At 39.1% G+C, this 16661-nt stretch overlaps 2 protein-coding genes across 2 annotated transcripts in view; one reads left to right on the forward strand and one right to left on the reverse strand.

The window, feature by feature from the left end:
• Positions 1-883: 883 nt before the first annotated feature.
• OPN3 (opsin 3) lies at positions 884-9312 on the forward strand. Its single transcript, XM_024976556.2, is given in 5 exon segments — positions 884-1322; positions 1325-1374; positions 2847-2878; positions 7611-7804; positions 7807-9312. Coding segments are annotated over 5 exon segments (747 nt in total). The 5' UTR covers positions 884-976; the 3' UTR covers positions 7932-9312.
• Positions 9313-9405: 93 nt separating this feature from the next.
• Positions 9406-16661, reverse strand: part of KMO (kynurenine 3-monooxygenase) — a 68322-nt gene continuing 61066 nt past the window's right edge. Inside the window, exons 12-15 of the mRNA NM_001243298.1 lie at positions 14386-14468; positions 13099-13200; positions 12951-13010; positions 9406-10961 (exon numbers count right to left, since the gene is read on the reverse strand). Coding sequence (NP_001230227.1) covers positions 10806-10961; positions 12951-13010; positions 13099-13200; positions 14386-14468 — 401 coding nt within the window. The 3' untranslated portion in view covers positions 9406-10805. The remainder of the gene's footprint in view (positions 10962-12950; positions 13011-13098; positions 13201-14385; positions 14469-16661) is intronic.

Consider the following 16661-nt stretch of genomic DNA (forward strand, 5'->3'; position numbering starts at 1 on the left):
TCACAAGTGCCTTTTTCTGTGATTCCTACAATATATTGTATCAAAATTGTAACCCTTACTTCCTGTATGGTTTTTACAGTTGCTTAACTCATCTGCCTCCCCTCTAAAAATCTAGATTTCTGAGTTTCCATCATCGTTGAGTTGCCAGTGTTGGCCCAGTGCCCTGCACACAGTAGGTACTTAAAAGGAGCTTAATGCATGAATAAATCACTCTCTCAGGAGGGGCAGAGAAATAAAAGAATAATGTTGTTAAAGCCTAATTGTTGTGAAACAGAGGCATAGATGAAGACACAGTCTCACAGACTTCCATCCCTTGTCAGAAGTCATGCATGTGACAGTTCATAGGCTGACAGTGCTAGTAGGTAGGTTAACACAGCTCCTGTGCAATTTGACCATCACTTTGGTCAGTTCACACCTGTGGAACCTACTTTGACATCATCTCTATAGCTGAGTCAAACAGTTGAGAGAAGTGAAAACCAAGAGATGACTGTTTTAGTGACTCTTCCTGAACCACTCCAGAGTTTCTCTCTGGAATTTTTCTCTCTCAGAAAATTTAACACAACAGCTGCACCATTAGGCCAGAGCTGATTTTAGAGCTTTTCTTTTTGTCCTGCTGTAATTCGCATGGGCTTCCCTGGTGGCTCAGTGGTAAAGAATCTGCCTACCAATGTAGGAGACTCAAGTTCAATCCCTGGGTTGGAAAGACATCCTGGAGAAGGAAATGGCAACCCACTCTAGTATTCTTGCCTGGGAAGTCCCATGGACAGAGGAGCCTGTTGGGCTACAGTTCATAGGGTTGCAAAAGAGTCAGATATGACTTGGTGACTAAAGAACACATGCCTTTTCCACTCCACACTTTCTGAGTAGATGTATCTCCAATTGAATTTCTGCAGGACTGTGAGGCATATTTCTTTTTAGATATTTTGGCTTTGGGGGCACTTTGTTGGTTCCAGATGCTCTGTAAGATACTTCGGTGATGAATGTATCACTCCTGGTGGGTCTTCCCGCACTCCCCTGCACCCCCACCATGCCCTGCTATGCTGTCTCACTTTCTCATCTTGCAGGGATTGTTTCCATCATCACCCTAACCAGGCTGGCGTATGAGTGTTATATTTGTGTGATCCATGCCAGAGTGATCAATTTCCCCCAGGCCTGGAGGACCATCCCTTGCATCTGGCTGTCCTCAACAGTGTGGTCAGGAGCATCTCTCCTGGGCTGGAACAACCACATCCTGGACATGCATGGGCCAGGCTGCACGGGGGACTGGCCATCCAAGGACACCAGCCACTCCTCCTTTGTGCTTTTCTTGTTTCTTGGCTGCCTGATGGTGTCATTGCTCATTGTCACGGCCATATTCTGTTTTCCATTCAAAATGTGAGTCCAAGACTATGAACACCTGTCCCTCAAACTGTCCTGGGTAGAAATTTTCCCTCAGAAGAGAATTATACTCTTCCCCCACAGCTGGTGCAACTCTCGGGCACTTCCTGTTTGATAAAATTTTGCACGGTGAGTCACTGTCTACAAAAAAATCAAAGAGGAATTTACTCTCTCTACGTCACTCTCTAAACCAGAAAAAGGAAGGAAAAGTTTCTGGATGGACACAATCAACAACCCCCAAAACCCTACATTCTCAAGCATTCTGAGAGTTGAAAAACTCTCATAATGGGGATTTCTCACTTCCCATAATTTTATTCACCGAATCTGCACTAGAGAATGGCACAGTATTTTGTCTGGAAATCACCTTTTGAGTCATAAACGACAAGAACTGACCATGGCAGGTTTCTTGTTAAGTGCTAGCAAGAAGGAAGTCTAAAGATTATAGTCAATAAGATAAGCTGGAGAAAAACCACATTGGAATCCCAGCATCTGTACCCAGTGAGCAGTGAGACTTTCTGTTATTATTGTCTAGTAATCTTTGGATCTCTGGATGATCCACTCTGTGTGTGTGTTAAGTCACTTCAGTGGTGTCTAACTCTTGGTGACCCCATGAACTGTAGCCTCCCAGGATCTTCTGTCTGAGGGATTTCCCAAGCAAGAATACTGGAGTGGATTGCCATACCCTCCTCCAGGAGATCTTCCTGACCCAGGGATTGAACCCAAACCTCTATGTCTCCTGCACTGGCTGGCAAATTCTTTACCACTAGCACAACCTGGGGAGCCCAATCTACTCTCTACTTAGTTGCTATTGCTATTACAAATCATCAGTTCTCATCATACTCTCTTGTCCTACTATGCCCCACCTCATTGTTATGAAACAATCATGCTTCTTATTTGTTGGGCAAAATAAAGTAATTATCAAGAAATTCCTCAACTCCTTGCCTCCATGTTCAAACTCATTGTTAGACCTCACTCTTTAGTTGCAAGGTAATGGGAGAGATCTCTCAGGACCAATCTGATTCTAGATTCTTGTTTTCTTCCCCACCCCCATTCTCTACCTCAGGGACCTCTCTCAAGTAATAATTTTCTCTTTTACTTATATCCTCAATTTCTCCCTTACTACTGGCTCAGTATCTTTAGCATGGTGGTGGTGGTGTAGTCACTAAGTCGTGTCTGACTCTTGCAACCCCATGCCAGGCTCCTCTGTCCATGGGATTCTCCAGGCAAGAATACTGGAGTGGGTTGCCATTTCCTTCTCCAAACTCTAGCATATAACCATGCAAATTTAATTCAAAATATATCCTCAACTCCCTCTAGCTTATCACTTTATTTTTCTCATCACTGTTAAAGAAAACTGATGCCACTTTATCACTACATAAGCATTTATTTGACCAATATTTATTAAACATCTAAAATGTACCAATTGCTTGCTGTTATGGGCTGAATATTTGTGTCCCTCAGATATTCAGTGTGATGGTGTAGGAGATGGGGCCTTTGGCAGGTAAATAGGGACATACGAGAATGGGGTCCTGAGGGTGGGGCCCTCGTGATGGTTCAGTGCCCTTCTAAGAAGACAAAGAGAAACCACTCTCATTCTCTCTCACAACTGACAGTATATAGAGAGAATGTGGCTATCCTCAAGCCAAGAAAAGAGGCCTCAGAATGAAAACCTTACTGGCAATTTGATCTTAGACTTCCCAGTCTCCAAGTCTGTGAGAAATGAGTTTCTATTGTTTAAGCCACTCAGTAGTAATGTGTTATGGAAGCCCAAGCGAAGACAATTACTATTTACTGAGGATACATAGTGAATAAGGTTGAGTCACAGCCTCAGAAAGTCTGCCATTTAGTAAATTCACATATTTATTCCTCAACCCATTGCAAATTGGCAATTCCTTCTTCTACCACACTCTCACAGAAACAGCACTCATTAAGGTCATTGATGGTCTCCCATGTTAGAGCCAATGGACACTTTTCAGGTTTTTCTTTTTTCCTGGAATCTGTGGCATTGAGACTTGTGACATTGTTGACAGCTCCCACTTAATTGTGAGTTTCTGCTCTTAATGTTTCTAGGACCTCTTTCTCTGTTATTTTTGTTACTGACTCTCTGGCCCCATCCTCTTGTCTCATTCAAGGGCTTTTTTTTTTTTTTTCTAATTTTATTTTATTTTTAAACTTTACATAATTGTATTAGTTTTGCCAAATATCAAAATGAATCCGCCACAGGTATACATGTGTTCCCCATCCCGAACCCTCCTCCCTCCTCCCTCCCCATACCATCCCTCTGGGCCGTCCCAGTGCACCAGCCCCAAGCATCCAGCATCGTGCATCGAACCTGGACTGGCAACTCGTTTCCTACATGATATTTTACATGTTTCATTGCCATTCTCCTAAATCTTCCCACCCTCTCCCTCTCCCACAGAGTCCATAAGACTGTTCTATACATCAGTGTCTCTTTTGCTGTCTCGTACACCGGGTTATTGTTACCATCTTTCTAAATTCCATATATATGCGTTAGTATACTGTATTTATGTTTTTCCTTCTGGCTTACTTCACTCTGTATAATAGGCTCCAGTTTCATCCACCTCATTAGAACTTATTCAAATGTATTCTTCTTAATGGCTGAGTAATACTCCATTGTGTATATATACCAAAGCTTTCTTATCCATTCATCTGCTGATGGACATCTAGGTTGCTTCCATGTCTTGGCTATTATAAACAGAGCTGTGATGAACATTGGGGTACACGTGTCTCTTTCCCTTCTGGTTTCCTCAGTGTGTATGCCCAGCAGTGGGGTTGCTGGATCATAAGGCAGTTCTATTTCCAGTTTTTTAAGGAATCTCCACACTGTTCTCCATAGTGGCTGTACTAGTTTGCATTCCCACCAACAGTGTAAGAGGGTTCCCTTTTCTCCACACCCTCTCCAGCATTTATTATTTGTAGACTTTTGGATCGCAGCCATTCTGACTGGTGTGAAATGGTACCTCATAGTGGTTTTGATTTGCATTTCTCTGATAATGAGTGATGTTGAGCATCTTTTCATGTGTTTGTTAGCCATCTGTATGTCTTCTTTGGAGAAATGTCTATTTAGTTCTTTGGCCCATTTTTTGATTGGGTCGTTTATTTTTCTGGAGTTGAGCTGTAGGAGTTGCTTGTATATTTTTGAGATTAGTTGTTTGTCGGTTGCTTCATTTGCTATTATTTTCTCCCATTCTGAAGGCTGTCTTTTCACCTTGCTAATAGTTTCCTTTGATGTGCAGAAGCTTTTAAGGTTAATTAGGTCCCATTTGTTTATTTTTGCTTTTATTTCCAATATTTTGGGAGGTGGGTCATAGAGCTTCTTTTCCTTGGGCCTCTTTATTCTTCAGTTCAGTTCAGTTCAGTCGCTCAGTCACATCTGACTCTTTGTGACCCCATGAATCACAGCACGCCAGGCCTCCCTGTCCATCACCAACTCCCGGAGTTCACTCAGACTCACGTCCATTGAGTCGGTGATGCCATCCAGCCATCTCATCCTCTGTCATCCCTTTCTCCTCCTGCCCCCAATCCCTCCCAGCATCAGAGTCTTTTCCAATGAGTCAACTCTTCGCATAAGGTGGCCAAAGTACTGGAGTTTCAGCTTTAGCATCATTCCCTCCAAAGAACACCCAGGGCTGATCTCCTTTAGAATGGACTGGTTGGATCTCCTTGCAGTCCAAGGGACTCTCAAGAGTCTTCTCCAACACCACAGTTCAAAAGCATCAATTCTTCTTGCTTTCCTCTTAATCCATTCACTTTATACTGCCACCAGATTAATTGTTCTCAAGTGAAAATTTTCTTACATCACTACCCGGAGTAAGTCCTTTAAGGGTTCCATTGCCTTCATAATTAAAAATAAGGCCTCTGAGCTGACTCTCAGGTCCTGCATGGCCATCTCATTTTTCACACACCAGTCTCATCCAGTCTCATTTTTTCCACACACCGTCCCTTTAGCCACCTCAGGCTCCAGGCAACTGTAGTATTTTTTGTCCCCAGAAATTGACATGTTATTTTACCTCTTTGTCTGAGCCCATTTCCTTTCCTTGGAACATTTTGTCTCTCCTGCTTTTCTAAACTCCTCCTCACCTCAGAAGGGCTGAGATCAGGATCTACTTGCTATTACCTACCTCTGAACTGGTTCTGTCTCCTGTATATTCCCATGGCCCTCACCAGTCATCTCCCTCATGGCATGTATCACCTTCGACAGCAGTATATTTATGTACTAGTCAGCCTTGCTGAAGAGTGAACTTCTCAAGAGAGACCCAGTCTTATTTATTTCTACATACATGCAATAGGGACAAGCAACTACTTTTGGAAAGAGTTACAGAGGGCATAGGAAGAAGTGGTGAAAGTACGAAGAAGTATGACTGGGTCTCTGCTGCCATATCAGTAAACAGGTGTTAGGGGAAACACACTGACTGAAAGTGCCCACTTTGACCAGGCACCAAAGTCATCATTTCCATGAGCTATTTTATGACAGGAGGTCCCAATAAGGAACACGGAACTAACAAGCCACTACCAACCGGAAGAATTTGGGAAAGGTCAAAAGGAGATGCCACATGTCCTACCACCTCCCAGAATCCTGCTCGCTGAAATGCATCTTGGATGAGCAGTATATGCACCCCTAGGAATGACCCCGCATCAGACTGATTAGCCAGAGTCAACCTGGAAACTAATCCCGTTGCCGAAACTGCAAGACATGTGACAGAGCCAATCTCCTGTGTTCTTTTACCTTGCTGCTCTCTGCCTGGGCTTCCCTTCCCAATAAAATCTCTTGCTTTGTCAGCCCAAGTCTCTGTGGACAATTCATTCTGAGTGTTAAACAAGAGCCCACTCTCAGGCCCTGGAAGGGGTCCCGCTTCCTGCAACACAAGAATGTCAGAGTCACCAACAATCGCAGCCACCACACATTTATAATACTAATAGCAGGAACTTCTGTTACCAAGTCCAAGATTGTTCCGCAAGCCACACAACATGTCAATAAATTGGGAGACAAAGTTTTGGGATGAGGAATTAATGACTTTATTTTAAAAGCCAGGAGTCCCAGAAGATGGCTTTCTAATGTCCTAGAGAACCATCTTGCTGGGGTTGGGATGCTAGCTTCTTTTATAGAACAAAGAGTGGGGAGATGAGGAGGTAAACTAAAAAGGGCGTGTGTGTGTGTGTGTGTGAGAAGTCGCTTCAGTCGTGTTCAACTCTTTGCAACCCTATGGACTGTAGCCCACCAGGCTCCTCTGTCCCTGGAATTCTCCAAACAAGAATAACTGAAGTGGGTTGCCATGCCCTCCTCCAAGGGATCTTCCCAGCCCAGGGATTGAAACCATATCTCTTATGTCTCCTGCATTGGCAGGCAAGTTCTTTACCTCTAGTACCACCTGGGAAGCCCCCAAAGGCCATAAGTTGCAAATATTTCCTGGTTTCAGCCAGACTCTGGGATGGGATGTGTAGGATATTCCCACTGACTGTAATAACAATTCTAAGACCTACCAATAGAGGCTTGCATTTGTTAGGTAAAATTTTATTAAAATCAGAGTTTAATACATCAGAAAACATTTTATGTTTAGTAATGATAACAAATACAAAGTTAATAATTTATTTATAATTCTTACTGCACTATGCAGATTACATCCATTATCTTTGCAAAACTCCATGAAATAGATACTAATATTATTTTATTTATGGATTTATGAGCTAGGTTCAAAGGAGTTAAAATTTACTTGCTTCAGGACACTTTGGTGCCTGGATTTGAACCTGGTTTGCTGTTGTATATTTTTACCAACTGATATGTAATCTTGATACAAGGGAAAAAAACTCTTAACCTAATTAAAGGCACATTAGTAAGTACACCAAGCTGAAACTCTGCTAGGAAGGCCCTTGACTGTCTCTGCTTCCCGCAATATCCCCGGATTGTAGCACAAGTTGCCTCACCTCATAAGGGCTCATTGAATATTTGTGGAATGAATTAATGTTCAAAATGCCTTAAAGAAACACATCTAGCTGCCTTCATGGAAGGTTCATGCAATTTGAATCTATGGATATTATATGGCATTGAAAGAGGCTTATGTAGTAAAGTTAATAAGAATTATAATAAGTAAAAGACATTAAATTCCAGGATTAATTAAGTAGACTGAGCATTACCACCTAACTCCACATCAGCTAATAAGTAAAAAAGAACAACCCAAATTAAATTAATCCAATTTTCCTAAATGTTAATCCAGGTTAAGGGCCAGACTTTTACTTAACATTCAACTTTATTTTCTCCCTGCCGAGTTTTAAAGAGCCCTCTTGCAGCTCTTATGTTTCTAACTGCTGAGATGCCAGATACCGGCTAAAGACCTATCTGCAGTTGGGAGAGAAATGCGTTTAACATCCAGTGTGAAGTCACAGAAAGACAGGGACAGGCCAAAGAAAAAAGAACTTTTAACTCTTCTTCCATCATTTTTATCATCACTAATGATGAATCATTATCAGTGGGTGACAGTGACAGAACCAATGGGTCAAAGGTTGATGTAATCCAAGTTCATCCTTTATTGGATTGAAAAACAGTAATGAAAGATGGAACTTAAATCAGATGCTATTTAGACTATCATTATAAGGACCATTTTGGAATTCCCCATCTATGTAATATTAACAGAACTTTTGTGATTCAGAAGGGAATCTGAATTGCTCTTGGACTCTTTGACCTCAGGGAGTAATCGAGCAAGACGGATTCTTTTAATTCAGTGGTTGCTTTATACAATGGAAAATCACTTAGGGCACAAGGTGCGTATCAGGCACCATCAACTTCTAACATGTCAGAAATTTTCACTTCAAATACATATTTTTAAATGACTGAATTTTCCAAAGCACGTAATGTATTTCTCAAAAAGAAAGAAAGAAAGAAACCCTTGGCAGTTAAAATGATTTTGTTTCATACACATGTGTGAAATTGCTAGAAATTCTCAGATTTTCTGTAGTGTTGGGTCCTATTTAGTGTCATGTCAAATGTTTGCTCAATCAAATTTATCAAAGAGGCAATTCTAGAATGAAAAAGAAAATCAGTTCCTTAATTTTATGTGAAACCAAAGACTGTTGCTCTGTGTAACATGATAAAGAGGAGCTTCAGACAAACTGTTGCTGAGCAAGCTCTAGAAGATACCATTGCAAAGCAACACACAAGGGTTTCGCTGGTGGCTCAGATGGTTAAAAGCAACACACTCACACACAAATGATGGATTTCAAGGTGATCAAGATTTACAGGTAATCATGCATTAGCAGTGGATGTACATGGTGAAGCCAGTGTTGATGGAAGAGAGATGTCTCCATCTATTTCATTTCAAATCTGAACATGGTAGGATTAGCCTCTCCTCCTAGTGATTTCTCATAATTTTCCAAGAATTCTAGATTTAGAAAAAAGGTTCCAGCAAAAACCAAACAAAGCTACATTTGAAGGAGAATGAAAGTAACTGTAGGACTGTATTCATGAACTGTGTTATTTAATCCTCATTGCTTTTCAATCAATCCACTGCATAAATTGTGGTCAGAGCATGAAGAGGCTGTTTTTTCATGAGTCATTATTTAGACTAAACATGGATTGTTAGGACTCAAGGATTTCTTTGACAATGTAGGCAAGTAAGTGAACCATTTCATTTCCTAATTTTTATTTCTTACATGACTATTCTAAGTGGTGTTGCATCTTCATAATTAATCACACTTGAAAGAAAGTGAAGTCGCTCAGTCGTGTGTGACTCTGTGTGACCCCGTGGATAGTAGCCTGCACCAAGCTCCTCCGTCCATGGGATTTTCAAGGCAAGAGTACTGGAGTGGGTTGCCATTTCCTTCTCCAGGGAATCTCCCCAACCCAGGGATCGAGCCCAGGTCTCTCACATTGTAGACAGACGCCTTACTGTCTGAGCCACCACTTGAAAGACTGCTAAGTGATTCAGTTGGCCTATTGAAGAAGGAAGAACCAAAAAAAAAGTATTCACTAAATGAAATTTTGCTTTGTTTTTGAAGAAACAGACTCATTTTTTGTTTTCTCTGAATTGTTCTTTATTCCTGTATTTCTAAATCATATTTAAGTTAATACTCTAAGTTATAACAACCTAAGATCATGTATGACAACAAAAACAAATTCCAACTGTCAGTGAAAATGAGCATGTCTATATAATCTAGAAAAGACAAAAGTTCTCCACATAAAAATTTAAGTTGTCTGATTTCATACATTTCTTTAAAATTGAATAATATAGTTTGAAGGTATTTGGTGATTTTAGGAGGAAAAAAATTTTTTTCCAGGCCTTGTTTTAATTGTCAGTGATTCTGAAACTTTAGTATTTCTGTGAAAATTATTGACATTCTCAAAAGAAATATAAAATTGCATGATTTGGAAGAATAATGATTTCCTGTAAGATAATTAATGCATTTAACATAGTATATCCAATAATTTAGAAATAATACAGAGGCCCAGAGACATTAAAAACATGTCCAATGTCACACGTTTAGTTTATATTGAATCTTGGAGCAGAGCTTTGCTTTTCTGATTCACAATCTAGTGTTCTAAATGAACTTTTAAACATCAAGTTTATCCCTGGTTTTGCAGCATATAGTTTAAGAATGTTAATAAGTTGCTTCTGAAATGGAATAAACATGGCTTCCTCTTTCTATGAAACTGTTTCCACCTTTATGTATATAGATATTTAATTTATAAGACTCTTCCTAACCTTTACTTAGTATGGCTTTAATAGCCTTAAATATGGTTAAAATAGTATGTTTTATATTATGACTTTTAACACAAAATTTTTTTAATTAAAAAAATAAACTTATAAAATCCTCAGAAGGTAATACTGGCATTTGAAGACTGGGAAATAAAACTGATTCATTCTGAACTCTTGAGAAAGCCCCCTTTGTTTATTTATACTTCTAGTTTTAGCAAGAAAATCTGAGCCCTGTGTTTGAGTGAGTTTCATCCAAGTGATGAAAAGTACAATTAATACTAATCCATTAGGCAAATTGTGACTTTTAGTCTCAAGTGTTAAGTCAATCCTATCATGATTTTCATTAAGTCCTTTAAAGAAAAGTATGATCGTGACTTCTTGAGATCTCTAGGGCCTTACTTTTTGAGAAGTGAAAGAGATCTTAGTCATTGTGCTTTTATATTTAGAATGATGTGACCTAACAATAGTGCTGTGGGAAAACTGCATTTTACAACTGAAAATGATGGGTTATTTTTTCAATAATCACAATAAACTTGCAGAGAAATTCTACACTGAATTTGATTATAAGCTGATAAATATCTTCCATTAGTGAATTAAATGATAATGGAAACATGATTTTGTTCCTGTTTTGGTTACAGAGAAATCAAATATTTGCTACTTCAGGATCTTTTTATCACTTGCTAGTGACATTGGGAAATTGTTCTAGTGACTCCAAGGAATTTACAGGGAAACATGTCCTGTATTCTGGAAGTAAGTGACCCACTCTGATGGTCTTCTCAAGTAGTCCAGGGGGCTCGGTGATTTGTAGCGCATAAGTAGGTAGGTACCACTGACAGCTATCAGCGTTCCCAAGAGAAAAAGTCCTCCATTTATCACCTGTAAAAAGAGTAAGAACTTTCCTTTTATTTGTTCAGAGATTAAAATCTTGAAAATAGACTTCATTTTTAAACAGCATTGTTTACTTTCCTATTTATTCTTCAATGTGAAACAGATTTCATTGCATGACCACAAGGTGAAGTCCTGCAATGGCTGGTAATTTGAAGCTTCCTGCCTTCCTCACTCTCCTCTCTCTTCCCAGAAATTCCTGAATCCACATGTTCTGTATAAAGAATTCTTAGCATTCAGTCTTTGTCCAGCCACAAAGAAATCCACAATTGAAAAAAAAAAAAAAGAACTATGAACTCTGTCTTGGAAGAAGCCAGAAGTGATTTAGTCACTGCTCAGACCCTGCATGAAGTGTCCCTAAGAAGAGTGATGGGTCCAGTGAACCTCTGTGACTTGGAAGATGCACATTCAAAGATGCACCTTCACCATCTACAGTCTATCAACCATACAAGCCAAGGTGTCAAGCCTGGGTTGTGTGCATTCCCGTATCATCCTGGCCTCTAACATTACACCCATGGTCCTACATTTAACTGCCTTTTGCTATCTCTTTCCCCTTTGGACTTTTAGCTTTTTGAGGCAGGGACCTTATTTTATTCATCTCTGTATGAATAAATCTTGATTCATTACAATCTAGTCTCTATACAGCAAAGTAATCTTTCTGAAATCCACACCTGAGACTTCAAGTCTCCTTTGTCTTCCGATTTTCCTTAAAATAATATTCATGGTGTTTCAGGTCCTACTTGCTATTCCAGCTCCTTCTCTTGTCATTCTCGCACATATGAGCTTCTTCCAGCTCCACCGAATACTTGCCACTCTGAATGTCTGAGAGGTTTTTTCAACCTCCACCCTCCTTCCCCGAGTCTATGACCATTCCCCTCAAGGGCAGTGCCTCTCCACTGCAAGTATCCATTTCCTGTACTAATCTCTGAGCTATACAAAGGGTAGGGGCTGCCTCATGTTCATCACCATGCCTAGCTCAGTGTTTACGTACTAAATAGAACTATTTATTTAGTCAATGAAGTTGTAACATTTCCACAGTGGAAGATCAGGAATCTGAATCTCCATATATGGCATCTGTGAGTCGACTGCCCAAAATTAATGTGGTATAGCATTACATTGGAATTAGATTGTGTTTTATAAGTAATTTGACTTTGTCCTTTTTTTTATGTTAAAATCATAGAAATCTCAGTATTGGAGGGAATCTCATTGCAGTCCCATCTTAAGTCATTGACAATTACTACAATACTTAGATGTTTTTCTCAAAGAACAAATATAATTTTGTATTACTGGTTTTGTTTTTTTCAGAAATAGAATCATTTGTACTTGTTGTTCAGTTGCTAAGTTGTGCCTGACTCTTTGCGACCCCATGGACTGCAGCATACCAGGCTTCCCTGTCCGTCACTATCTCCAAGAGTTTGCTCAAACTAAAGTCCATTGAGTCAGTGATGCCATCCAACCATCTCACCCTCTGTCACTGTCTTCTCCTCCTACCCTCAATCTTTTCCAGCATCAGGGTCTTTTCTAATGAGTCAGCTTTTCACATCAGATAGCCAAAGTATTGGAGCTTCAGCTTCAGCAACAGGTCTTCCAAAGAATATTCAAACCAGTCAATCCTAAAGGATTTTGCCCAATTTTATAAGTTAAACCCATAGGAGTATTGCATGAAGAAAGTTAACTGCTAAATAAAAGTAAAAGGTCATGCTGCTAAAATAAAATAAAAAGTTTAGAAATGTCAGCATCAGTTTCTTTTTTGAATTTCTTCTCTTCAAGAGTTGCCTCTTAAGAGGCAATGGGAGTTGCCTCTTCTTTGTAATTTTGTTCATTAGGGATTCTGTCACCTGTGTAGCCCAGGACATTTTTTATTGGAAGGCAAACACTTGGTGTCTGTTTCATTATTTCCATATTTGTCTGAGGTAAACATAACCATAACACTGTAAACTTCAACATATCAAATTACAAGTAAGTGTAACTTGTTCCCACCTTTTTCTGCCAGTACCAATGCAGCACGGCTTCATGGTATCTTATTCTGGAAAAGGTGACCTATAAAAGTTTAGAAAGTATTCTTAAGTATTTTATAATGACTAAACAGAAGATTAAAATGAGGAAAAGTCTTAAATCCAGACCTTACCATTGTATAAAGAGGAATAAAGGTAGATGGCATAATAGCATGAAGAAGTCTCTCTATGTTCTTTCGGAAGATGAACCACCTTGAGTTGACGTGTGCTCGCATCTGTAATAATGTAAGGAGTCTCAAAGAAAATCTTTTAAAATGTACCTTTAATTGTTTACTACAACTTATTATCACTCTTCATTCCCATTCACCACAAAGCCAGACTCAAAGTAGTCAAATAAATTCTTGCTTCCTATCCATTTCAGTTATTTTCTTTTTAGCCAGTGTCACAGGACAGTAACTTGAAAAGGTATAGCAATTATGCAAAACCTGTTAGAACTCTATTTTGCTCGAGGGTCAATTCTATTTCCTCAAGTGTTTGCATGAATCTGTGAGTTGTCTGTGAGCCCAAAGATTTGATTAATTTCTGTTATTTCCTGGTCAGTTTGCAACATTATTTTGGCAAGAAGACATCCGTTTAAAGCTATGCCTCTTGGTTTAGTCCATATTCAAGATAAATCTTATGTTATAATTGTCTTGTTTTAAAGACAAGGCAGGATATCTCAATGAGAATTCCAGAAGCTTACAGAAGCTTACCTTCACCACACATGAAAAAATTCTGCTAAGTTGAAGTCTACTTTATTTATTTCTGTCTTCAGGAGAGATGGAAAACAGCTACAACTCTTCCTAAAAATTTATCTTGTAAATTTTTTTCATTTGATTGAAAAACTATAACCATAATCATTTACCGTGAGTTTTCATGTGACTGGCTCAAAATGGAATTGTGGTTTTCTTCTGAGTATTAATCTACTGACTGTGAATTTCTTTGGTGTTAAGTATTTCTTTCAGTACAAAATCCCCCAAAGACTATTTAATGCTACTTTAAGTTCACAGCTTATAATGTTAAGAATGGGAAGGTTATTCAATGTCTCTTAAATTTTCCAAATATATTAACTCATATCAAAAATATTCTTTCATTAAAACAGTGTATTATTAACTCTACTAAATGTCTAAGGCTAGAGCTTATGAATGATCAGATATTGAAACCAGACACTTTTTCATTTTTGTTACCTTCTAAATGTCCCTGAAATACAGATGAAGAGGGTGTGTGGGGGTCATTATCACTGTCTCTGCCTTCATATCTCAACCATGTAAAAAGGAATGCTCTGTGTGTGTGTGTTTTCTTTTTGAACCTATTCTTACACAGCATGCATGAGATGGGGCTGGAACAAGGAAAAATTAAAGAATGTTTGTTAGAATATCAGTGCATGATCTTATTGAAAAGAACAAAACCTTCTCACTTACCTCTATGTAATTGTACATGGATAGGTCTGAAATTGCATGGTCATCTGGAATTCTAAGTCTTGAGAATTCTGGAAGACACATACCTAGAATCCAAGTTAAATAAGATGTCTTTCCCAAAACAGTCTGTAAAAAAAATGGGCTGAACTCTATACAGTTCAAATTAAATGGTGTATTCTCTACCAGTGTTCTCTCTAACCTTGTAAAGCTATGGACAACAAAGCTGTATGACCAACAATCCATGAATACTGAGCAATAACACATGGACATTTCCCATCACCTATAGTTTAATAAGACTTCCCTGTAGCTCAAATGGTAAAGAGTCTGCCTGCCATGCAGGAGACCAGGGTTCGATTCCTGGGTTGGGAAGCTCCTCTGGAGAAGGGAATGGCAATCCACTCCAGTATTCTTGCCTGGAGAATTCCATGGACAGAGAAGCCTGGTGGGCTACAGTCCATGGGGTTGCAGAGTTGGACACGACTGAGCAACTAACACACACACGCATAGTTTAACAAAGCTTATGATAAAGACTATGAAATATACTAGATTAGTAAATCATTATTTTTTAATTCACAGTTGGAAAGCAGTTCATATAAATGACTTTAAAGTGATTCCAAATCCTTAGATGTTGCTACTCTTCTTTTTGTTCTTCCTTGCCACCCCCATGTAAATTTGTTTCATTTGAACCTAAGTCACCTGTTTCTGTAGTGTGTGGTTATCACATTCACCTCACATGTGAAATGTCCCTGATTCTAAACCAGGTAGAAACAGTCTTCTCTTTGGGCTTCTCCAGTGGCTCAGACAGTAAAGAGTCTTCCTGCAATGCAGGAGACCTGGGATTGATCCCCGAGTCAGGAAGATCCCCTGGAGAAGGGAATGGCTATCTGCTTCAGTATTCTTACCTGGGAAATCCCATGGACGGAGGAGCCTGGAGGGCTATAGTTATGGGGTCACAAAAAATCAGACTTGACTGAGAAACTAACACTCACCTCAGCTCACCTTGTTAGCTTAAACATTAGCTTCTTCATTATTCTCTTATCTCTCAGAGGAAGGCCCCATGTTTTACTCATGTTTGAAAACTTAAACTGATATATGGTAAATACTGAATAAATATTTGATAAAGTAATGATTGATATAACTTCACAGGGCCAAACAACTCCCATTTTGGGGAAGCCATTTCTAAAGTCTGAGAGTGCACTTAAGTACAAGTCCCAGCTTCACCACTTTCTAGCTACTTGGCTTTGGGCAAGTTACTTAAGCTTAAATTTCCTAAGTTGTAAACTCTAAGCTTAAATTTCCTCAGTTGTAAACCAGGCACAAGAATAGTACCTATGCCCCTTGTTTTTCATGAGATAATACATTAAAAAAAACCTTGCAAGATCCCCAACACATATTACATGTTCAGTGATCTTAGTTATTATTGTGACAGTTAGTTTTATCTATCTCTTATAACTAAAACCAATATTGACAGTATGTTCTGTTATATAAGCTCTCAGTCTATCTCCACCATTGTCATCACATGCTAACTAATCACACAAGGGCTAAGAAGGGAGGAAAGAAAATGCCTCTGGATCCTGAGCATCTGAGTGAGATAACTGGGAAAGGAAGTAAGAAATCCAGAAGAAATTTACCCTAGAATACATAATCTTTTCAGATTCAGATACTATAGTGTTCACTGACACCCTATAACACTTAAAATTCTTTTTACTCTGAGCTTACTTTATTCCAGCCTTTTTTTTTTTAACTTTTTTTTTTTTTTTTCTTGAGGGATAGGTGATGTACAATATCCCAGAAGGTGCCATGGTAAAGAATCCACCTGCCAATGCTGGAGACCCTAGAGATTGGGGTTTGATCCCTGGGTTGGGAAGAGCCCGGGAGTAGGAAGTGGTGACCCACTTTGAAAGTCCACAGACAAAGGAGCCTGGCAGGCTGCAGTCCTTGGGGTTGCAAAAGAGTTGAACACTACTGAGCCCACACAAACAGTCACAGTCACATTACATGAGTTACAAGGGTATAACATAGTGATTCACAATTTTTAAAGGTTATACTCCATTTATAGTTATTATAAAATATTGGTTATATTCCCTGTGTTGTACAGTATATCCTTGTAGCTTATTTATTTTATACCTCATGGTTTGCCCCTCACCTTACCCTTTTACCCACTAGTAACCACTAACTTGTATCTGTGAATCAGGCTTAAAAAAAAAAAATGCTTTACACAAGTCATTTGATTTAACCTTCACAGCTTTCTGAAATTGGTACTATCCCCATTTTATTGA

The sequence above is a fragment of the Bos taurus genome, chromosome 16, assembly GCF_002263795.3.
Source record: "Bos taurus isolate L1 Dominette 01449 registration number 42190680 breed Hereford chromosome 16, ARS-UCD2.0, whole genome shotgun sequence".
NCBI classification, from domain to species: Eukaryota; Metazoa; Chordata; class Mammalia; order Artiodactyla; family Bovidae; genus Bos; species Bos taurus.